Genomic DNA, 25,125 nt, shown 5'->3' with positions numbered 1-25,125 from the left:
GTAAGCGATTTCTGTGTGCAGCATATTGAACGGACTGTGGTGGCATATAGAAAGACGGAAGAGATCCATACCTTGCCTAGAGGCAGGATCTGTCATTGGCTGAGGTAGACTCCGCCAAGAGACTTGGTTCAGTTCCCACGGCTGGGAAACTGGGAGGCCCGGCAGCCTGTGGTGCTGCACTCCCACAATACCCAGGAGGCAGAGGCAGGGGGATCATCCCAGTTTAAAGCCCAGTCTGGGATACATAACGAATGTCATGCCAGCCAGGGCTAAAAAGTGAGACTTTGTCTCCAAAAAAACAAAAACAAAAAAGCAGTGTAGAGTGTGATAGCTCCTGCCTTCTATCTCAGCACCCTGGAGGTGGAGGCAGGGGGATTGCTGAGAGTTCCAGGTCAGTCTAGTCTATACATGTGTCAGATCAGAGTCTCAAAAAAAAAAAAAAAAAAAAAAGTAAAAGAATAAAACTCAACAAAAACCTAAAATACAGGAGACTAAATTAAATGCTCTCAAAGGCACTTTTCCTTTCTTGAAACGTTATTAACTTCCTTTATGGTTTCTGGGCATTTTTCCCCCTCTCACAATCTAAAATCATTATTGAATTACTCACAGCAAACATTCAATCTTGCTTTTACTCTCTCATCCGTTTCTACCTCATAAAACATTAATGCATATGCTCTTGTAAGCAGCCACAAGGATTATTTCGTTGTTTGGCTGCCTCTGATGACCACACTGACCAGAGAGGACGGCAGCGGGCGTTCATGAATGTTTCAAGTGGGGCTTTGAAGGCCGTCTAAGCGCGTCGCTTAATCACCAAGTGGGACCCCATGCACGGGGTTCCCTACCTATCTGTTAACGGGGTGATCACGAGGCGATCCGTGCATCCCAGAAATTCATTTTGGTAGTTGAAGTCAACATCTGTGATGGACACCACGGTCTGATCCAGATCCTCTTTGAAATAAAATCTGCTCTGCTTCAACCACTCAAAGTCAGTCACTGACTTGATGTGCATTTTTACCTGGAAGACAGGGAGCCGGGGAAAGTTACAGCCTGAGTCTCGATAGCCTGAAACATAAGCCTGTGGGATTTGGGGGGGGGTATAGAGTCGCGCATTCACGAGCAGGTTAGTCTCCACTTAACAGTAGTTCTTGCCCTCTTTGCTGAAATTACACTAAGTGAACACAGATATGATGGTGCCTGCTTTCTGGAGCTTACCCAAAATGTGGGGTTGGGGTAAAGTCACGACATTTCAATGAAATACAAACCGCACTATAAAGAAAGTCAGGAGAGTGGCTCAGCAGTTAGAACTTGTTGCTTTTGCACAGGACCCAGGTTCGGTTCCCAGCACCCACAAGGTGGCTCACCTCTACAGTAACTCCAGTCCCCAGGCCTCTGGCTCCCTCTTCTGGCCTCCATGGGCACTGCATGCATGTGGTGCACATGCATGCATTCAGGTGCATAAAAAGTAAAATACAATTTACAAAGAAAAAAATGCAAAGCCAATGGAAATACGTAGAGATGGGACCTAACCTGGTCTAGGAATTCAGGGTGGGGGAGTACTTGGAGAAAAAAACATATCTGAACAAAAACCTGGCTAAACAAATAGAAATCAGGCAGGGAAAGAAAAGGCATCGGCCCAGATCTACATACCATATTCGACAAGTGAGAGATGTTCAGTATTACTGAGGCTTGGGACTTAAAGAATAGGGTGTATGTTGGGGCCTCAAAGGGTCCTGGGAAGAGTCTGGGAGATTCTCTCTATAGCAATTAGAAGCCACGGAGGTGATAAACAAGGAAGGAGTGGGTGTATTGTGTACATGTCTCTCTGACTGCTGTTTGCCTTCCAATCTGACAGGCCTTCGGCATGTTCCTGTGAGGCAATAAACGCCAGGTTCTCCCCACCATGGAACTTCAGAAACTGGTCCATCAAAAGAGACAGAAAGCAAGAGAACACTTTCAGGAACCCACCACATTCTGAGGCACCTCCTGACTTTCCCCTGGTAAAGCCTTGAAAACCTCGGTACTCCCATGCGAGAAACCGACCCCTGAGTCAAGTTCCAGGGGCTCTGACTCCCTCTTCTGGCCTCTGTGGGTATTGCAGGCGAATCAAGATCCGGGGGCTCTGACTCCCTCTTCTTGTCTCTGTGGGTATTGCAGGCGCATGGTGCAGATACGCACACGCAGGCAAACACTCATTCTGACGTGTTGCCCTCATGCCCACGGGGTCACTTCCAAGTCACTCAAGATGGACTAGAAATTTGGACTTCTGAAAATATCTACAGTGTTTGGGTGCCCACCTTGCAGGATATCCCTTTATCTGTGTCTCCCTACGCCCTGTCATTTACAGTCCCCCTGTTTTGCAGCGTGAACGTGCTTTCCCCGCCAGCTAAGGATGCCGACTTCCTATCGACCACTGCTTGCATTCACCGAGCACTGCTTGCATTCACCGTGTCAAGCGGGCTGCTCTTGGATGACACAGCCTGGATCCAGCCCCAGAGACCGTGTTCCCTGACTCAAGAGCCACAGTCACTGAGCCAGCCGGGAACTTGTGACAACCTCTAAAGATTCGAAGAATGAGGTGGGGGAAGGCGAGGACAGCCAATGCAGGTATCAAATTCTGACTGCCTAGAATCACAGATTGTAAGGACTGGACAAATAGGAGGTGTGCGTGCACGTTGGCCATGGGACACAGTTAAGGTAGGATGCAAACCGACTCTGAGGTCAGGCGTGAAGAAGACACAAGGAAAACGGTTTCCCAGTACTGTGCTCCTGTTTTGTTTTGCTTGCGGGCTTCTGTGTCTGTGGTGCTGGGGAGTGAACCTGGGGAATCCTTAGGCTAAACAAACGTTCTACCACTGAGCTCAATTCCCAGCCCTGAGTAGTTTCTTGCCTTTATTCATTCTGTATAGAGTAAGGCTTTCCTTGGCGCCTATCTTTCCAAGTAAATTTCTGCCACGGGGCTTCTATATCAGCCAGGGGTGTCTGAGCACTCGTGTTAGTGAGCTCACAGCAGATACAAAGACGGATTTCCACACCAGCATTGCTGAAGTGAACTTCCTTGAATGTCAAAACACAAGTGAGTCCGCAGAGATCAAAACGAAATGCCAAACTGAGATTAGTTTGATCTGGGGAAAACCTGACTGTGGGTTATCTCCTACTTTTAAAAATACATTTAGTGGGGTTGGGGATTTAGCTCAGTGGTAGAGCGCTTGCCTAGGAAGCGCAAGGCCCTGGGTTCGGTCCCCAGCTCCGAAAAAAAGAGCCAAAAAAAAAAAATACATTTAGTGTGTGTGTGTGTGTGTGTGTGCATTCATGATGGAGGGGTTTGTACGTGCATGTGTGTGTGTATACACATGTGTGTACATGTATGTGTATTCGTGGTGGAGGGGTTTGTGGGTACATGTGTATGTATGTGTATGGGTGTGTGTGTTTGTGTGTATTCGTGGTGGAGGGGTTTGTGGGTGCATGTGTACTTATATGTGTATAGGTGTGTTTGTGTGCATTCGTAGTGGAGGGGTTTGTGGGTTTATGTGTACGTGTGTATATAGATGTGTGTGTTTGTGTGCACACCCACATGCCTGCCTGCCTGTGCACACAGGCGCCCAAAGAAGCTAGGCAAGGAATAAGATCCCTTAGAACTGAAGTCCAAAGTGGTTTTAAGCCTCCAAAGGTAGGTCTGGGGGGATTGGGGATTTAGCTCAGTGGTAGAGCGCTTGCCTAGGAAGCGCAAGGCCCTGGGTTCGGTCCCCAGCTCCAAAAAAAAGAACCAAAAAAAAAAAAAAAAAAAAAAAAAAAAAAAAAAAAGGTAGGTCTGGGAACCGAACTCATGTCCTGTGATAGAGCAGCAAATGCCCTCAAACCCTGAACCCTTGTCCCTTTCTGGCAACCTGACATGCTTCGAGTCACTCAGGGATCTGCCTCTATTCCTGCAGGTCAAGGTGGGCCAGAACTAAAGAGTTGGCGTTCTGGTAAGCTCCCAGATGAAGCTGATACACGTCGTCGGCATATACTGTCTTGGGGGACGAGACTGTAAGCGAACGCGTAGGAGAATCAATGGGCTGGCCTGATGTCCTTCAAAAACAGAGTCACCGACACATGTGACGGACACAAGCAGAGCTTTCTGTGCAAATGTGAAACAAGGGGTCCATGATCAACTTCTCTGAGCCGAACGGATTATTCGTCTGCAGTGAAGGAGAGCAATGCCCTTAAAGAGGGATCGAACCAGGTAGAAGACAGCAACAGTACACTCTGAAGCTGTCAACGGTACAGTCTGAGGCTGTCTAAAGGCAGGATATGAGCATCCCCAGGACCCTTTGTCCTGCTGGGATAGTGTGAACTGTCGATGGGACAAGCTCTAGAATCACCTGGGATAGGGGCCTCAGCCATGCCTGAGAGGGTGTCTTGATTCCAGTGAGGTGGGACAGCCTTCTCCAACTCTAATCTTCCTTAGACTATGTGCATGGAGAAAGAAGGCTGTGGTGGCTGGTTTGGATGAGAGAGGTCCCCTGTAGATCCACGTATTTGAGGGTTCATTCCCCAGCTGGGGTGCTGTTTTAAGAAGCCATGGAACCTTTAAGAAGTAGATCCCCTCTGAGTGTGCTAGGCCTGAGGTTTGGGGGTTTATAGCCTTTGCCCAACTTCCTCCTTCCTCTTCTCTCTCTCTGGCTTGCTGTGTCTGTCTCTGCCTCTCTGTCTGTCTCTCTGTCTGTCTCTCTATCTGTCTCTCTGTGTCTCTATCTCTGTCTCTCTGTCTCTCTGTCTCTCTGTATGTCTCTTCTCCTCCTCTCTCCCTTCCTCTTTCCCACTCCACCCCCCTGCTTCCTGCATGGGGACAAAATGTAATGAGCCAGCTTCCTGCCCCTCCTGCCATCCATGCCTTTATAAACCCTAACCATAAGCTGAAATAAACACTTCAATCCTTAACTTGCTCTTGGTGATGGTATTTTATTGCAGAAACAGATGTCAATGGATACAGAAGCTAAGCAGCAGCACACACCCACGGTCTTGGGTTTCCCGGTGGTGGGTGGGACACAACCAGCTGCCTCAAGTTGCTATGGCCTTGACCATCCTTGGGCTGAGAGGCTGAGCCTTGAACCATGAGCCAAAACCAAGCCTTCCTTTAGCTGGGTTTTGTCTGTTTCAATCCTAACAACAGGAACTGTTTGAGTGTCTCTGTTTAGAGACACTCAAGGGGTTCCAGCTTTGGAAGAACTTGACCTGGCCCAAAGCTGTAATTAGTACCCTATGACTCCCTACCTATAGACTCTTGGCTGAATCAAGTTCTCCTAGATGACAATGGGACAACAGCCAAGCACATCTGGGGAGGCTTGAAGTCTCCCTTTCTCAACAGGTCCACCACAGCTCCTGGCCTTGGGCCATTTGTTTAGTAGGGCAATTAATTCTTAACAAATCAACTGGTTCCTGACTTTCAAGGGGGAAAAAATGGCTTTGCATTCTCTTTTTACAGCTCCTGTGTCCTCTGCCTGTAGCCTATCTTTCCGGGTCTAATAATACACTTTCTAAGGCTCTTTTCTAAAGGTTATACTGTACTGAAAAATAATTGTTTTTCTGGCTTCAATTCTGTCACTGTTTCATTCTGTGTGTGTGTGTGTGTGTGTGTGTGTGTGTGTGTGTGTGCACGTGTGTGTCTGTGTGTCTGTGTGTCTCTGTGTTAGGTAAGTCCATTTTTAAACAGTAATTAGTAGCTAAAGTGTAAAATCCTCTGTGGAGTTCCATGGCTTCAGAACAGTCTTTCTACCTGAATAGAAAGACATTGGGGAGGCACGATGAGTTTGGAAGCGGGCAGTGTTTCTCTGAGTGGCTGTGTGATGCGTTCTCTTTTTGTGTCTCTAACTGGGCGTGGCGGTGTGTGACTGAGGCAGGAGGAGTCACTGTGAGTTTGAAGCCAGCTTGGTCTACATATCAAGTTCCAGGATACCTAAGGAAACACAGTGAGACCCTGTCTCAAAATCATGTGCGAGTTCACCACAATGGAGTGATTTAAAAACAACCAGCAGCAGCAACAGAGGAAGGAGGAAGGAAGAGGAAAATTAAGAAGAAGAGAAGGAGGAGGAAGAAGAGGAGGAGGGGAAAAAGAAAAGAAACCAAATTTCTTTTAAAGACTAATGAATTAAAATACACCCATCTTGTTTGAAGTGCCCACGACACCTATGTATGTAGGTGTCGACAGTGTAAAAAGACGCATGTATGAGTGAGCTCGTGTAATCCATCACTCTGAACACGTGTAACTGCTCATTATGAGATGTAAGACTTGACTGCTTTGACAAGGCACTGGGTTGCGGGAGGAGGAGGATACTTTACCAAGTCATCAAAGATATCTCTCTGGTGCACGTGGATTGTGATCAAGGTTTCAAACTTCACTCTGTCAAACTTGGTCAGGTCATGCGTCGTCTGGCTAATCAGAGTGTTTAGAATGTCCAGAAACTTCTGGTTGGTTATGTGCATGATTTTCCTGTCATCTTTTGCGCTATTCAAAGCCTCTTCTGAATCATGTGTCCACAGCATTTGAATGCCCAGAAGCCCAACCTACAAACAGCAGACACACATGAATGGCATATACATGCTTACAACCTACAAAGAGCACAGATACATGCATAACATGCTTACAACCTACAAAGAGCACAGATACATGCATAACATGCTTACAACCTACAAACAGCACAGATACATGCATAACATGCTTACAACCTACAAACAGCAGACACACATGAACGACATATACATGCTTACAACCTACAAAGAGCACAGATACATGTATAACATGCTTACAACCTACAAACAGCACAGATACATGTATAACATGCTTACAACTTACAAACAGCAGAAACACATACATGACATGTACACATTTAATCCTGGTTGTCATTTATTCACATAAAGCAGATAGGATTGACTTTTTTGTAAGCTTTAAATAAAAATTTTATGTGTGTGTGTGTGTGTGTGTGTGTGTGTGCATGCACCATATGTGTCACAGTGTGCCTGGAAAACACACATACACTATATATACATTATATATATATATATATATACACACACACACATACATATATACATTATATACACACACATATACATTTATATATATGTATATATGTGTGTGTATGTGTGTATATATATATATATATGAAGGAATACAGTCAAATATAGTAATCATTTCCAAGCAGTATAAATAGAAGTAATTTTTTTTTTTTTGGTTCTTTTTTTTGGAGCTGGGGACCGAACCCAGGGCCTTGCGCTTCCTAGGCAAGCGCTCTACCACTGAGCTAAATCCCCAACCCCAATAGAAGTAATTTTTATTCCTACTTTCGTGGTTTTCAAATTTCCTCAGATTTTTATACCAATGATCCCTCACATTCGCAATCTTTAAAATGTGTTCTGAATAAGACTGGAGATGAGGTGTCAGGCATTTTTTTTTTTTTTAATTAGCTGGATAGCAGGCAGGTTTCAGTTATTTGAAAAACTGCTTTAGGGCTGGAGAGATGGCTCAGCGGTTAAGAGCACTGACTGCTCTTCCAGAGGTCCTGAGTTCAAATCCCAGCAACCACATGGTGGCTCACAACCATCTGTAATGGGATCAGATGCCCTCTTCTGGTGTGTCTGAAGACAGCTACAGTGTACTTATATATAATAAATAAGTAAATCTTTTTAAAAAAAAACTGCTTTAAAGAAAGAACACACACACACATACACACACATACACACACACACACACACACACACACACACACACACACACAGAAATCTGGGAAGATGTCCAGCTTCCCCATCACGTCCTGCTCAAGTCCTCCACCGCTCTGAATTTGCTCCTAACTCCCGGGTCGGAGTGAGGCTTGAGAACACCGTGCTGTGCGCTTTCCAGGGACAGAGAGAATATGCCGTCTTACTGCTAAGAAGCCTGTTTCTTCGGCTTACAAAGGAAAATGTTTTTTTAAAAAAATCTTTAACAAGAACATTAAAAATTTTCAAGGCAACTATAAAACTTTAAAACCGCAGCCTTGAAGTCATCTCTAGGGTGGAGGGCAATCCTTTGTCTGTGCTGACACCATTTGACTAATTAATGACCAATCGTTCCTCGGCTGTCCCCAAAGTATGCTCATTAATTTGGGAAGTAATTGAAGCTCGGGAAGGAGCAGGAAACATGGCGACAAGATCTGGTCCCCGCCCCCTTGGGTATCTCTCCTATTTTGCGCGACTTACAAAGAGACTAAAAACTACTTTTCGTCTGTCCTGGTGAGGTTTTAATGAAAGGGGCAGTTCTTTATTCCCCATTCTAGGGTTTAATGACATTTGGCCTATCACAGGGAGCATGTGAGAGACTCGGGACAGGGGAACCATTGGCAAGAACACCCACTCCCACCTGACAAGATGGGACTCACATCATGGAAGGGAAGTAGGGTTATTTCCCCTGTGTGTGTCCATATCCCTGTCTGAATCCTATCTCTATACAGTGAGATACGTGTGTGTATGCACTGATGATAGTGGTCCTCCACCTTCCTAATACTGAGACCCGTTAATACAGCTCCTCGAGTTGTAGTGACACCCTGCCCCCCCATGGACGGGAGGAGAGGAGGAATAGGAAATAGGCCAGCACGGCTCGGAATGGAGCAGGAGTTTGGCAGCGACCTCCGAGTCAGTCACCAGGCTGAGCACAGGCCCTTCTCTACTTCCACATCTGCATTTTAGTAAACAGCGAGCCTCACCTGAGCAGGGAAGTGGTTCAGGAAAGGTAAAAGGAGAAAGCCCGAATCGCTGATCTGGTAGAAGGCTGACCGGATTATATTATGTAATGACGACATCTGTACTTTTAACAAGTCGAGAAGCCAAATCTCTACCGGGCCTTTGGCCATAACAGGAGTATCCAGCTTTGAAAAAAAAACAAAACACATAACCAATTCCTAATGTGGTAGTTTGGGGTTGGGGATTTAGCTCAGTGGTAGAGCGCTTGCCTAGCAAGCGCAAGGCCCTGGGTTCAGTCCCCAGCTCCGAAAAAAAACAAAAAAAACAAAAAAAAAAAACCTAATGTAATTTTGCACATCACACATGATGAACCCTAGTGCTATGACACAAGATGAGCTCTTCTATAGTTCGTGTCCATTATCGACTGATTTGTGTATGTGAGCACTGTATACATGTGTATGCACAGGTGTGCTTGAATGAGTGTACCCATGCCGTGTAGTGGCTTCAGCTCTATTTGAATATTTTTAGTTCTCTCCTCTCCCATCTCACTGTGCATGTGTGTGGGATTATGTGTAAGTGTATGTGTGTGTGTGTGCATGTGTGTGTGCATGTAGCATGTATGTGTGTGGATGCATGTGGTGTGTGTGTGTACATGCATATGCAGGTACATGCATGTGTGCATGTGTGCATGTACAAGTATGCATGTGTGTGCATGTGCATCATGTGTGTATCTTTGTGCATCTGTGTGAGTGTGTGTGCATGCTTGTGTGTGCGTGTGTATGTGCATGTTGCATGTGTGTGTGCACACATGTATGTGCCTGTGTGTGTGCACATGTGGTGTGTGTGCGTGTATGGGCATGTGCATGTAGATGCATGTGCATGTGTGTGCATGTACATGTGTGTGTTCATGTGCATGCGTATGCATGCACATGTATGTCCCTGTGTGTGAGAGCATGTGGCATGTGTGTGTACATGCATGTGCATGTGTGTATATGTGTGCACATGTGCGCTGTGTTCATGCATATACGTGTGTGTACTTGTGAGCATGCACATGTGCGTGTGCATATGTGTGTGTGTGTATGTCTGTATGCATCTGTGTGTGCTTGTGTGTCTGTGCACCCAGTGAATGTGCAAGCCCAAGGAAGCCAGAAGAAGTTGTCAGGTCTCCTGGAACTGTGGTTATAGGTGAGTGTTAGCCACCATGTGGGTACTGGGAACCAACATCAGATCTTCTGGAAGAGCAGCCAGCACTCTTAACCACTGAGCCATCGCTCCAGCTCCCTATGCAAAATATTGAAAGGCACAGGTAAAAATGAGCTAAAATCGTGATCAAAAGGGACTACAGAGATCGTGTAGTCTAAATGCCAATGTAACTGGTGATAAAATGAGTCTTAGAGAAGTTAAATGATTTATCTATCTACATTAATTCCTAGCAAGGCTGGAGCTACAGAATTCGAACCCAAGGTTACTCACCCTACTCCCCAAACCCTTATCTTTCAAAAGTAAACTGCTTTCTCCTCAACCTCAGGGAAGTTCTACTAACAAGGTTTTTAGGTAAATTACCATGATTTTTTCTCCTTCTCTCGATATAACGGCCGTCATCCGATCATAGTCTTTAGGATGAAATGTCACCTCATTGATGTTGTCAGACACTGCAGGGAGGTGTGGCTGCAAGAGACACAAGGCAGCGCCAACACATCATACATGGGACCAAATGCCTAAGCTACTGAGGTGCTGTTTAAAGCCTTGGTAGGGGCTTGAGAGAGAGCTCAGCAGCTAGGAGCTATCCTGTCCTTCCACAGGACCCAACATCACTTCCCAGCATTCATATTGACCTGCAACTCCAACTTCCGGGGACTCTGGTGCCCTCTTCTGGCCTCCAAGGATACTGCACTCATGTGCATATAACACAGACACAAAAATATAAATAAAGTATTTTTTTTAATCCTATAGGATACTGTCCTCCAGCAAAGTTGCTTCTTGTACCAGCTCATTGGCCATCCCTTTCTGCCCTCCAGATGGAGACTGAACCATATCATCCCTGCCTGTTTCCCTGCTGGGCCCAGATCCCTCTCTCTTTTCCTCTCAACTCTGTGCGACTCCATTTACAACTCCCAGGTGTCACAGGTAAAGAACATGATTGGCCAGAAAACCAAGAGCCAGGCAATTAGTGAATGGTGACTGTTAGCACTCCATCTCCCCACTGGACTGTGTGAGGTCAGTAGGCCCTGCAAACATACAGAGTAGGACATTTTATCATTCTACTTTGTAGGTATATAGGCAAGCATGAATTTCATGTGTGTGCATGTGTGCTGTAGGGGGTGCACAGAACGTTACAGGTCACTCCCTAAACACCGCCTTACTGGTTTTGTGAACAAGGGGGGCTGGAACTTACTGAGTCAACTAGGCTAACTAGCCAGAGAACCCTAGAGGTCTACCTGTCTCTGCCTCCTTGGTGCTGGCATGCACCACTGTGTCCCGGACAATTTTTTTAATGTAGTTTGGGGGATTGAACTTGGGTCCTCACATCTGTTTAGCAATGGAGTCACCTCTCAGCTGTACTGTCAGGGCTTCTGAGTCTCAGCCGACCTGTCTTGTACCGCAAAGAAGTTAATGTTGTTTCTCCGTTCTTGATTGTATGCCCCCCACGGACAGGGAGACTTGACCCTTGGATGTGGGCGTTGTACCTGAATGGTATGGGAGTCGCTGGCCTGTCCAAGGATTTCCAGCAGAACGGGATCGGAGACAAAGAAGAATCTTGGAAACAGCAGTCGTTTCTTTTCCAGATACCTTCAAAGGAGTCAAGAGTGTCTCACCAGGTGATTCCTTTGGGGGTGTGTGTGTGTGTGTGTGTGTGTGTGTGTGTGTGTATACGCGTGCGCGCTTCTTTGTTTTGGCCAGTAAGAGACTAGCAAACACCAACAGGCATTTCTCACCGGCCTCTAGGATATCTGGTGACAAAGTCCCAGAGAAAGGCATCTGCGGGACACAGGGGGTCTTGACAATGATAAAGGGGGGAGTAGGGGCTCCTCTCTTTCATTTGTCACCATCTTCCTTCTCAGGGAGCCTCCCATGAATGGGCACTACATGGTTTAAATCTGGGGTAAATTACTTTGAGAATGTTACAGAGGACACCTAGCCATGATGTTGGAATGGAGGGATAGACCTGGATGAACTGGGACATGTCAACACCATATTTTAACTAGAAACTAAGAACGGATGCCATTGTAACTTTTAACAGCCTCAAAAACGTCTTTGAGGGGAGAGAAGGATCCATGTGTTTGTCTGGCCAGCCCTCCTCTAACTGCACACCCCTGCTCCATGCCCAAACTGGACTCAGCATAGTCCCCTAAAAGACACCCTGACACCTGTAAATGTGACTTTATCAGGAAGGGTGATCTCTGAGGATATAATGAATTCAAAGATCTTTCTTTAAAAGAGAGAACTTTTGTGTTTGTGTCTGTCCCATGATCCCAAGGAAACAGTGTCCTATATGCAGGTGAGCCAACCCCAAGACCCACTCTTGTGAAGACACACTCATCGGGGTTATGACAAAAGCCCCAGAAGCCCCAGAGCCACCACAGTTCTGTCACAGGCTCCAGAGGGGAAAAAAATTATGTGTGTGTGTGTGTGTGTGTGTGTGCATGTGTGTGTATGTGTTTGTGTGTGTGTGCATGTGTGTGTTGTGTGTGCACATGTGTGTGTGGTGTGTGTGTGTGCATGTGTGTGGTGTGTGTGCATGTGTGTGGTGTGTGTGCGTGTGTGTATGTGTTTGTGTGTGTGTGCATGTGTGTGTTGTGTGTGCACATGTGTGTGTGGTGTGTGTGTGCATGTGTGTGTGGTGTGTGTGCATGTGTGTGTGGTGTGTGTGCGTGTGTGTATGTGTGTGTGTGCATGTGTGTGTTGTGTGTGCACATGTGTGTGTGTGGTGTGTGTGCGCATGTATGTATATGTGTGTGTATGTGTTTGTGTGTGTGTGTGTGTGTGTGTTGTGTTTGTTTCAAGCCATCAGACTGTGGTGACTGGCACCATAGCCCTAGGAAGTTAATTCGGTGCCTCAGCCTGCCCATTCCATGTCCTTACTGGAAAATTGAATTTATGGGGATTTTAGACTGCTATTTCCAGTGGAGCCATCCACAGAAACACCTGAAAGGCATTCAGAACTGACTGAGTGGTTCTGTGACGAGGCCTGGCATGGGGAAGGGTGGACTCTTACCCTGTGAGGGACTTCTGACAGACCTCCAACTGCTCGTGCAAATGAGGCAGGAGCTGCCCCATGGTCTCATCCCCCACACAGCAGCTGATCACGTTGGGGTTCTCGTGAGCTCGCTGCATGATTTTTACCCACGACTTGTCGATATTCTGGAAACGTTTGGCTTCCTAAAAGCAAGTCCGTGGTTGGGTGATGATGGTTAGCGTCCGGATCATTGGGGGAAAAAAGCAAGCCCTTCCTCATCTGAATTATTTCTAAAGAATGAGACCCCCAAACCTGTGAAGCCGCTTATTAAAATTCTGCTCGGTCGCAATGGGGCTCCTGGCTTGTTTGTTTCCTAGCATTTAATATAGTTTTTGAAGTGTCACATGATTAATTCACAGAGCTATCAACTTAAGGTTCAAATCTAGTCTTTCAGCACCCCAGGTGTTTTGGGTTGATGAGCGAACTGAAGAGGCACGGAGATAATTTGATCTCCAGTCCTTGGAATCATTGGAGCTCTGAGTTACCTCAGGGAGAAAGGGGGACGGGGGTGGGGGGGGGCTCGGAAACCGCAGAACAAAGTCTCATTTACATACTTGCAAATAAAAACTCTCTGTGTGCTGTGGGTGATATTAAGTTTTTCGTTTGGTTGCAGAAAAAAAAAATGCCCCTGGAAATTGGCATAATTTTTGCCTCCTCTTAAAGTGCCGTTTTCTAATTAGAAATACACTTTAGCGTTAGATTCTAGAAGAAATTGTGCAGCAAAGAGAAACGGGCCATTCTCGTGCTTTTTAATCTTTGATTTATAACCTGCATAGATCCTGTCTACAAATGGACAAATTTAGGGTGAGTGGGCTTAACGGTGTAAGAGGAAAGTTAGCTACTGAAAGAGTAAACTGTCTCATGAAGCCCAAAACTGGCTTCGAACTCACCACATACCCAAGGGATGACCTTGGATTCCTCATGCTCCTGCCTTCATCTGGGATTTGAACCCAGAGCTTCCTGAGTGTTAGGCAGTCACTATACTAACGGGCCAAGTCATCAGCCTATTTAAAAGACTCCAAATAAAGCCATCCTTTCGATACATAGTTCTAAAACTGCCCCCCCCCTAAAACACACACACTGTTTACTCCTGACCTGCTAGTAGTGGGTTTACTTATAGTTCAACTGGGCTTAACTAAACACAGGTTAAGTTTAGTACTATTCTCAGAGGACTGGTTCAAGAGAAGAAGGACCTACAACAATTTAGTGGCTCTCCATTCGAATGAATGTTAACCTACCCAATCTCAAGATGTCACCATGTGAAACTATGGACTTTTCTTTCTCCTAGCGTAAATCCGAGATCAACCCCCTGTGTTTCTGTATTCCAGTAAAACTTTATTTAAAATTACTTTTAAATTTAAGTATGTGTACATGGTGGGGAGGTTGCCCATGAATGCCTACAGAAGCTATTAGAGGATGTGGGATAACCCGGAGCTGGAGAAGCAGACAGTTGTGAGCCACTTGATGTGGGTGCTAGGAATTGAGCTTGGGTCCTTCTACAAGAGCAGTGTGACTCTTAATGCCTGAGCCATCTCTCAAAGCTAACACTTTTTCTTTTTTAAACAGGTGTCTGGGCTGTAGTTTGCCAACTCCTGACATGATTTATCAAGACTCGACCACATGGACCAGGAAGACAGCCAAGCAGGTAAAGACACCAAGCAGGATGATGTGAGTTCAAATCTCCAGGACCCACATGGGAGGTGAGAGAATTGACTTGCAAGGATCATCTCTGTAGGCATGGCGTGGCATGCACACACACCCATGTGTGCACACATGCACACAAAATAAAGTGTATAAAAGAAATTAAGACATAATCATGTATCTTTGTGAAGGTTTTCACAAAGACTTAGATGGCACCAAATATTGTTTTAGATACTCATAGGGACTGAACCCAGGTCCAGGATTTGATCAGTGTTAGGCAAGTACTGCACCACTAAACCTAACCTCCAACCCTCTTTTTCCTTTGCATTCTGGGAGGGAGTCTCACAAAGTAGCCCAGCAAGGCCTTAAAATCCCCCTGCCTCAGACTCATGAGTAGCTGAGATCACAGGCCTTGCACCACCAGGCCCAGCTCACTAAAGAATTTTAAAATAAATGCAAAAGCTCTTCTTACCTGGGGCAGCTGTTTGGCAATGTCGCCACCCACAAAGACGGCTTCAAGGTAGACCCACAGGTTCTGGACCACCAGCCACTCTTCTATGATATCCGAAGAGGTGGACAGTTTATAGACCCAATTCTGGATAGTTTTCTTAAACGGGGTATTATATCTGAAAGCGGAGAATAGGAAACGTATTTCTGACAGTGGCTGGCGCTGGGATACGATTTGCTGACACGTTCGGGCTTCACACATCTCCGGGAGGAGGGGGTCTCCCGGAATGAGAAACTTCTCAAATAACCATGTTGCTTTCCCCAGTAGGGCCCTATGCATGCTGGGAACTGACTTCCAAATGAACTCTCCCTTCCAGAGAACAATAAGGGCAAGAGGAGCTGTAAGTATATTCTACCAGGTTATGTCCACTTAAGTATAAGATTCAAGGACTCACATCCAATGCACTCCTCTGGCTTCCCTGGGGTGCCTGCACACATACAGTGTACCCACAGCTACACATATATTAAAACAAAAAAACAATAAACCCACGGCAATTAGCTGGGAGAATAGAAGCTACGAACTTTCAGACCAAAGACCCGGATCCATCTCTTGGCTGCTCCCTCTCTTCAGGTCAGCCTACAGTCTGATTTCAAGAGATTGTCACACATGAAGGTCTCAGTGGTAAATCTGTAATGACCTGTGGGAATCGCCAGCCCGTGAAGTCTAGGAAGCAGTGGCTATGCTACGGTCACCTTTGCCAGGACTCAGACTCACACAGTGATCTTCACCTCAACAATCCATCCCACGATTCCCTGACCCGGGACGTGTACAGGCTGGGGCCAGGGGTCATGCTGGATGCCGGCCGGTCATTAGTGAGGGATTCCCAGATTAGAGAGTTAGAATGCCCACGTTCCCTGGACATCCGCCTCTGTGGATGACGGAGCTGTGATGTGTTTCTTAGGCAAGTGAGGGAAAGAAGCTGGAGCTGGCGAGACGGCTCAGCAGTTTAAAGCGTTGGCTGGGTTCATTTCCCAGCATCCATATCAAATGGTTCATAACCATCTGTAACTCCTGTTCCGGGGGATCAGACGCCCCCTTTGGGAGTCCACTATGGGCACCTGTATACATGTGGCATACACACAGACTGATGGATGCCTATGTGTAATTTAAAAACAAAAACAAAAACCCGAGATCAGCTGTGAGGGTTGGAGTTCCAAATGCTCTCACTGGGTGACTTCTCTGTAGGGAGCATAGTACTGGCTGAACTGCCCATCCTGGGGCTAACACCTATGAGAGTCTCCGTCCTGGGAAAACACGGGAGATGGTACCTCTGGAGGGTGATGGAGCGGTCGAGATTCTTAGGAAAAACAGACACTGTGTACAGGTACGCGCAGACGATTGAACAGTGGGGCAGAACCTGATTAAATGCCCCAGTTATAAACACCAAATTTAAATCTCACCTGGGAATTATAAAATTACCTGTTGCTTAGCAAGGAACCTAGGACCATCAAGCTATCCTCCATCAAGGTGATAATCTCTCCAGACTCGGTTCCTTTGAGCAGGAGCTCGCCTTTGCCCTTAAACGCTGAAAAACTCAGGTTTTGGTTGGTCCAGTTCTCAATCACCTGAGTCATCTTGGCTTCAATGTCCTTCTCCTTAATGGCGGATATGCAGATGTCCTTTCGGGGAAGAAAAGAGAACGGGTCACGGGATTCTCAGGAGCACTCATTCTGTGCATTGTAAATCCACAGCACGCGTAGCGCGGGAGGGACCGGAAGTTGCCTTGCTGGGCGCCTTCCTTGACTTGTAGCTGAGAAAGCACGCTGCAGGTTCATGTCAGGACCAATTAACCATCTAGAAAAGGCAGGCAGGTGGGGCAGCTCGGCAGATTACGGTGCTTGCCACCCAGCCTGATGATGTGAGCCCAGTCCTCCGGAGTCCGGGCGGTAGGAGAGAGCCAACTCCTGGAAGTTTATAGTTCTATAGTTTCCGCACACGCACACTCACACACACACACACACACACACACACACACACCATAAATAATTATTTAAAATATCGGAAAGGAAAACTACAATACTAATTTACATTTTTTAATTCAAAATAGCCTTTGTGAGAAGCACTGAATTAAAAAATTGGGACATAACATCCCACTCACCAAAAACAAAATACATGAATACCATAAACTTCTTTTAACATAAGTGCAGCTAAAAGACAGGAGAGTAGACTGGCTCTAACATGAATGTGTTTCAGACGGTCATTTTATCTTAATGTTGACATCAATATATACCTAATCAACCCCTATCTACCCTCCATGTCACTGGAGTACTTCAGAAACCCCGGACACCATAAATCTTCATGAATAACGTTGCTATCCAAATTCTTCACAACTATCTCCTTCTTGCTGGCCCAAGCATATGCCCACAACTCCAATCTGACCAGCTCTGCACCTCTAACATTCACTAGCCTCATAGGCGTGACACAATTTCTTACTTTGCTATTAACTGTTCTCCAACAAACACAAAAAACACGGTACTCGTGAAAGCTATTTTGAAAGAGTAAAGAAAAGTTCAAAGCCTCCTTTTTTTTTTTCCTTCAAGAAATATAGAGGGTGAAATAACTCTTAAGAATCGAGGGAAAAAAATCAAGGTTGGGTGTGGTGGCACAGGTGAAGGCTGAAGACGACAGATTGCTGTGAGTTTTAGACCAACCTGGCCTACATAGTGAGTTTCAGGCCAGCCAGGGCTATATAGTGAGATCCTATATCTAAAACACACACACACACACACACACACACACACACACACACAAATAAAATAAATCTTAAAACGACTTTAAAATCTATGTAAGATATCCAAGAAGGGAAATACAGCCCAGGCTCTCTCTCGTGTTGAGGCTACAACAAAGTAAATGCTAACGTAGAAGGAGGAAGAGTGAACCTCCCAGGAAAGAAGGAGAGGAGCAGACACCAGAATGCAGAGGGACAGGAGAAAGGAGCCCTAGTATCGCATCGCATAGCAAGGTGGCCGTTCTTCACAGTGGCATTCGTTGTGTATTTAGTGAAGAACTAGAAAGGAGAAAGGGGGGCTGGGGATTTAGCTCAGTGGTAGAGCGCTTACCTAGGAAGCGCAAGGCCCTGGGTTCGGTCCCCAGCTCCGAAAAAAAGAACAAAAAAAAAAAAAAAAGAAAGGAGAAAGGGCAGTGGGGGCTTGAAGACTGTGCACATGGGGAAATAAAGAGAGATACACAGAAATATGGATCGCCTGGATTCGAACATGAGACATTCTATATTAAATCCTCGCTCTGAGTTCCACAAACATGTGCAACTACGTGTAGGGTAGAATTAAATGTCAGAGCTGGAGAGATGGCTCAGAGGTTCCCGTCACCCATTCTAAGCAGCTCAGAACCACTTGTGCCTCTGACGCCCTCTTCTGGCCTCCGGAGGCACTGCACCCTCGTGCACATAGGCTCACACAGCCACTCGTTTGTGATGTCTACTAGTGTATTTTCACGAAAAGGAGGAGGCAACGTTCCTTAGTAGCTTGCCAACCCCCCCTCCCTCCCTCACACACTCACTTCAATATCGTCCTTGTTCTTCAGGAGTGGCGCTTCCATGATATTTCTCAGACAGAACGTATCGGACTCCACGTCGAACGGGGTGCCGGTGAGCTCCGAGATGCGGTCCCAATGCCTCTGCTTCATTGCCTTGTTGGTCATCATTTCCAGGAGCGGACACGACTCACTGAAGTCGTCGATCCTTTTTTTGAGGTCCAGATACGCCTGCCAGTCTTTGAGTCCTTTGGGAAGTTTTCGACATCTTTCAGGAAGAGAAAGAAGAGAAAAAGAATGATTCTCACCTGTGGAGTTGTTACTGTTGTTGGTTTGGTTTTTAAAAAAGCTCTCCCCCACAACCCCTGGTTCGCACTTTGAAGGAAGTATTATAAACAGACAAAAGTAATGTGCACCCCCGCCCCCTTCATTTGTGAAGCATCTTTTCATTTTTATTTTATACGTATGACTGTTTTGCTTGCGTGTGTGTATGTGTACTATTTCTATGCCTGGTGCCCAAAGGGACCAGGAGAGGGTGTTGGATCCCATGAAACTGAGAGATAGTTGTGAGCGACCATGCATACGCTAGGAACAGAGTCCAGGTCCTTTGGAAGAACAGCCAGTGCTCTGAATTGCTGCACCATCTCGCCAGACCATGGTATGCCTCTTTTTTTAAAAAAAAAATTATTTTTTTAATTGCAAGGGGAGGGGTATATGTGGATATGTTGGGTAGATACACCAAATGCATGCAGTACCGGGAGAGGCCAGAAGAGGGTGCCCTGGAGTTGGAGTTACAAGTGGTTCTTAGCCACCTGATGTGGTTGCCAGGAACCCAACAGGGGTCCTCGGAAAGAGCAAGACACACTCTTAACCACTGAGCCATCCCTCCAGCCCTAGCTTGTGATCGGTCTTAACGGGAGCCTTGTTAACGTGACGGAGGCTCACCTGTTCTGGAATTCTAGCAGCTCGGCATTGATCTTTTCAATGTCCACATCTCCCCAGAGGATCTCATAATAGCCACTGATGCTGCCCATGACGGTGTCGTACAAGCCATACAGCTTCTGAAGCAAGTTGAGCTCTTTTCTGAGGGAATAAAATAATGACGTGGGTCATGTCCCTCGACCATGAGATGCATACAGCGGTAGTGCGTCCTGATACAAAGTCTCTGTTGAAGCTCCATCAGTAAGGTTGAGTCCCACAATATCCTACATCATAGAATCGCTTGGCATGGACCAACAGCTTGATTATTTTGTAAGGGGCAAATCTGGACTCTTTTCTACATCTAAGATACATACTACATTGTTAGTTAACCCTGTTTTGTTTGTTTGTTTGTTTGTTTGTTTGTTTGTTTTTTTGTTTGTTTCTTGGAGACAGGGTATCATCATGTATCCCTGGCTGGCCTGGAACTCATATCATCCCCCTGCCTCTGACCCTGGAGTGCTGGGATTAAAAGTGTGCAACATCACACCCAACTCCAGTTACCCTACTTCTACATTTTTTTAAAAATCATTTTTCTTTTCCATGATCCTAAGAATAATTTCATTTTTCCTCAGAGGTTATGCCAAGTCCTGTTAAAGGTGTGCAAAATCAGAGTTATCCCACGTCGTGTTATAGGCGTGTAAAATAAGAGGGGGGCAGAAGAATCGTGACATTTTCTACAGGGTAACATCGCAGTGGAAAATCACTACTTTATCATCCTTTGGGTGACACTGTGTGTTTCAACGAAATATAAAAACAGAGCTCTGGAGGCACCACTTCTGCATCTTTCCCTTTTTATAAACCTTCACTTAGAACAGTCGGAATTCAGAATTACTCCGTGTCTTCCTGGAACAACATAGAAAACACACTGACAACTGAACCGGAGTTTATTAAACCGGATACTTGGTGATGGGTGGTAGATTTCGGGGGGCCAGAAAGATGGCTCAGCAGATAGAGGTGCTTGTAGCCAAACCAGAAGACCTGAGTTTGAAACCTGGGTCCCACAGAGTGCAAAAAGATAATCAGCTCGCATAAGTTGTCCTCTGATCTCCACACACAGGCTGTGGCACATGTATAAACACACACACACACACACACGATTAAAAATAAATGCAATTATTAAATAAAGTATCCCTATATAAATAGCCCATGAGTCAGAAGGCCGCATGCCCTGCTGTACTACAGATTAGCACGTTGAATCTCACGCCGAGTGAGGAAGAATTCCTCAATGACCATGTCAAAGGGAAGAAGTTCTAGAACCCTATCTCAGATAGCCTAATTTAATGAGCCGTATATAAGAATCAGATGCCTCCAAGTCTTCTCCAGCAACTTCCTTTCCTGTGTGTGTGTGTGTGTGTGTGTGTGTGTGTATTAGTTAATTTTTCTGTTGCTGTGATAAAATACTCTTGACAAAAAGAACCTCCAGGAAGGAGGTTCTTATTTTAGTTCCAATTTGTGGCTGTGGTCCTTTAGGGAGGATGTTGAGGCGGCTGGTCATATGTTATCCAGTCAAGAAGCACAAAGCGGTAGTGAATGCTGGCCTTCAGTTTGCTTTCTCCTCTTTACACAGTTTAGGATCCCAGCCTAGGGGATGACGCCACCCATAGTGAGAGGATCTTACCACTTTAGTTAACCTGACAATTGCTCATAGGCATGGCCTGGGGTCCATCTCCCACGTGATTCTAGATCTCAAGTTGATAGATAAAATGAAGTACCATGAAGACTGTGCCCCTAACAAGTCAGACACAGTAGGTATAAGGGGAAGATTTAGGGGAACCGAAGCCATGCTCTTTCCTGTATGTGGACGGTGTTTACTGATCTGCGTGGGACACTTGCGAGTTTCCAGAACTTACCTAGTCTTGTGTAAGACCTCATAGTCAGTCACGGGTAATCCAAAAAGTTGTTCCCCGGCTGAATATGTGACAAATTTCCTCCATAGATCATCGAAATTGGCCTGTAACAAAGATTTTTTGATGTTTTTACCGACATGGAATTGATTCAGATCCCATTAAAGTATAATTTATTATAATTGAGAGAAAGAGTAACGCCTATGAAAGGAAGGATTTGTGGGGCAAATTGATTCTCATCCAAGCCACCAGAGGAGAGCAGAACACTTAGGGAAGTTAACTTTCAAGCACTCTACACACATCTATTTTACATTAAATTCTCTAACGAACTAAGTAATCTCCAGAAATGCTATACTTCAAGTCCCTGTCTGCACATTTGAGAGCCATAAAATGGCATTTTAGAAACCTGCAATTTGGGCTTTTCACTACTTTAGCAATCTCTCTCTCTCTCTCTCTCTCCTCTCTCTCTCTCTCTCTCTCTCTCTCTCTCTCTCTCTCTCTCCCCCCTCTCTCTCTTCTCCCTCTCTCTCCTCTCTCTCTCTCTCTCCTCTCTCTCCTCTCTCTCTCTCTCTCTCTCTCTCTCTCTCTCTCTCTCTCTCTTTCTCCCCCCTCCCCAGGGGACTCCAAAGTGAGAGACACATTAGCCTAAGAGAGACAACTTGTTTTCTTTATGTATGGTATGGAGCCTAGAAATTGTAACGCCAGAGCTAACACACGCCTTATCCTTTCTTAAGATTAATTTTATTTTTAACTGTGTGTGCCTGTGTATCTCTGTGTATGTACACATGTATGCGGTGCCCCTGAAGGCCAGAAGGGGGCATCAGATCCCCAAGAGTTGAAGTTACAGGTGGTTGTGAGCCACCATGTGGATGCTGGGATCCCAACTTGGGCCCTCTGGGAGAAGATTAAGAGGTCGTAACTGCCTGGTTGTCCTTCTCTCAGGCACCCTCCTTTCCTAAAATGTTTAATTAAAAGTTGAATAGTAGATACTGGATTGCTAAAATGTGACCCATGATACAACAGTAGCGATCCATCTGTTACAATGTAACATGCCACCAGAGCCCCTTTTCCACGGTTATGCTCTCCAGAGAGTGAACATCTCCCTACATGCCCCTGCTTAGCTCTCACTGTTGAACCTGTGCACAAACTGCAAATCCTCCTTCCCCTGCCTGACTCTGTTTACTCCTCCACAATGCACCTACGATGCCTCTTCTTCCAGCGAGCCTTCTCTGCTTTCCTCAGTAATTCCCATCTGGGGCTGGGAGATCCAAACCACTACTTCCAAACTCCACGTCCATCACAGCTACATGGCTTCAGAACGGTTTCCTTTGCCTTGCTTTTGTCCCTATTTTAGCAGCTTAGAGATAACAACCATGTCCTAATTGAATTTCTAGCAACAAAGCCACACAACAAGTATCTGATATTTTCAGATTTATTCATTTTTATTGTACGTGTATAAGCATTTGTCTGTATGTGTGTGTGTGTACACTGTGTATGTGCAATGTCTGAAGAGGCCAGAAGAGGGCACTGGACTCCCTGGAATTGGAGTTGCAGATGATTTTGAGTAACCATGTGGGTGCTAGGAACCAAACCCAGGTTTCCCTGCAGGAGCAGCAAGTGTTCTAAACCACTGAGCCATTGCTCCAGCTCTCAACCCCATTAAATTATTAGGAAAGCAAGGAGGACAGGAAATACAAAAATATTCTATAACCACTGCAGGAAATAGAGTTTTGAAGGTGGGTGGGGACAGAAACAAGTAACAGAATTCCTTAGGGATGGATGGGCACCAAATTTATTGAGCATTTCATGAATTTACAAAACAGTCATCCAAATGGAGAGAGACCATGAATGGTTGGTCTGACCCAAGGAATATTGTACAGTATGGACCAAGGGTTTTTTTTTTTTTTTTTGGTTTTTTTTTCCGGAGCTGGGGACCGAACCCAGGGCCTTGCGCTTCCTAGGTAAGCGCTCTACCACTGAGCTAAATCCCCAGCCCCAGGACCAAGGGTTTTAAAGCTATACATACAAAAGGCAGACTAACACTGAGGATTAAGATAAGTGGGGAAAATCCCTATGCAACATTTAAACTCCTATACTAATAAGAGCATACTGTCCTATCAGCTCTCTTTACTTTATCTACCAAAGGAGATGCTAAGAAATGGAACTAAGTGTTAAGTTCACAACAGTCAAGGTATTATTCTCCAACAAAACTGAGATTCTGTGCATAGCAAGAGGGAGAAAGGGAAGAGGAAGGAGAGAGCGATGGAGAGAGGGATGGAGAGATGGACAGAAGGATGGATGGATGGATGGATGGAAGAAAGGAGGGAGGGAAGGGATAAATAATACTGTTTACAAGATTGGAATACAAAGCTGGGTGTAATAGTCTAAACTAGTAATCCCAATACTGAGGAGGTAGAGACTAAACCTTGGGGCTCAATGGCCCCAGACTAGTCTATTTGGTGAGTTGCAGGTAACTGAGAGACCCTAGAGAGAGAGAGAAAGAAAGAGAGAGAGAGAGCAAGGTTGTCCTCTATCTTCCAAATGAATTTGCACATATGCCCTCACACACAGGTACATCCACACACGTATGCACAACACACATATGCAGACACATATGAACACACACAAGTATACACATATGCCCACACATATGAGCATACATATATGTGCACACATATGAACACATACATATGCCCACACATATGAGTACACACATATGCACACACATGAGCATACACATATGCACACACATGAGTACACACATGCATTCACTTATATTGCATCTATTTTAAACATTAAGGGTTTTTTTTACTATAAGATTAAATAACAAATTTTCCTCTAAAATTATGTTTTGAAATACTCGATCGTCAATGTGACAGAAGAATTTTTACCTGGAATATCTGCAGCCTGTTGCTAGCCTCTTGGGGTGGAATATTTGGTACCATGGGTCCTTCCTGTAAGAAATAATAATATCTCAATTCTTAATCAACATATGTGCCAGTTAATGGTTCTGTCTACAAGTCCCTTTATTTTTTTTTTCTTTTTTTCAGAGCTGGGGACCGAACCCAGGGCCTTGCACTTCCTAGGCAAGCGCCCTACCACTGAGCTAAATCCCCAACCCCCCTTTATTTTTTTTAAAGAAGATTTAAATTGCTTTTGAGGTGTGTATGTCTGTCTTTCTGTCTGTCTGTCTATGTCTGCCTATGTTTGGGGGGTGGTGGTGGATATGCACACATGAGTGCAGGTACCAGAGGAGGCCAGAAGAGGGCACCATCAGATTCCGTATATCTGGAGTCATGAGCATTCTGTGCTTATATCCAAACTCCGCTCCTCACGGTTAAGCAGCAAGTGGTCTTAACTGCTGAGCCGTCTTCCAGCCCCTCTACCAGAAATGCTGTAGGAATTCTAACTCCTAGAGAGGATAAAATCCCTCTGTTTCTTCCACACCCTTCTTTTTTTTTTTTTTTTTTTTTTTTTTTGGTTCTTTTTTTCGGAGCTGGGGACCGAACCCAGGGCCTTGCGCTTCCTAGGTAAGCGCTCTACCGCTGAGCTAAATCCCCAGCCTCCTTCCACAGCCTTCTTGACTGATGCTTATTTGAACAGGCAAATCTGTTTTCTTTCTCTGTCTCTTCGTGGATGGTTGCAAACTCTCAAACAGGACCATTTACATACAATTTGCCTTGGTCTTCCAATGGGCCCCGTTTAACTTCACACGCGCCTGCCACGCGCAT

General features: G+C 45.5%; 1 protein-coding gene across 6 annotated transcripts in view; it reads right to left on the bottom strand.

Moving 5' to 3' along the window:
* Dnah8 (dynein, axonemal, heavy chain 8) overlaps positions 1–25,125 on the bottom strand; it is a 254,479-nt gene that overhangs the window by 142,999 nt on the left and 86,355 nt on the right. For all 6 annotated transcript variants that reach the window (XM_039099327.2, XM_039099333.2, XM_039099329.2 and 3 more), the window contains 12 exons: positions 24,286–24,348; positions 21,401–21,501; positions 19,515–19,652; positions 18,597–18,837; positions 16,500–16,699; positions 15,045–15,198; positions 12,911–13,074; positions 11,382–11,484; positions 10,258–10,362; positions 8,718–8,879; positions 6,319–6,543; positions 843–1,015 (listed from right to left, as the gene is read on the bottom strand). In XM_039099327.2, the coding sequence (XP_038955255.1) occupies positions 843–1,015; positions 6,319–6,543; positions 8,718–8,879; positions 10,258–10,362; positions 11,382–11,484; positions 12,911–13,074; positions 15,045–15,198; positions 16,500–16,699; positions 18,597–18,837; positions 19,515–19,652; positions 21,401–21,501; positions 24,286–24,348 (1,829 nt within the window). The remainder of the gene's footprint in view (positions 1–842; positions 1,016–6,318; positions 6,544–8,717; positions 8,880–10,257; positions 10,363–11,381; positions 11,485–12,910; positions 13,075–15,044; positions 15,199–16,499; positions 16,700–18,596; positions 18,838–19,514; positions 19,653–21,400; positions 21,502–24,285; positions 24,349–25,125) is intronic.

This window comes from Rattus norvegicus, chromosome 20 (genome assembly GCF_036323735.1).
Source record: "Rattus norvegicus strain BN/NHsdMcwi chromosome 20, GRCr8, whole genome shotgun sequence".
NCBI lineage: Eukaryota > Metazoa > Chordata > Mammalia > Rodentia > Muridae > Rattus > Rattus norvegicus.
Note: the sequence above shows the minus strand (reverse complement) of the source record. Positions and strands in the feature narration are given on the sequence as shown.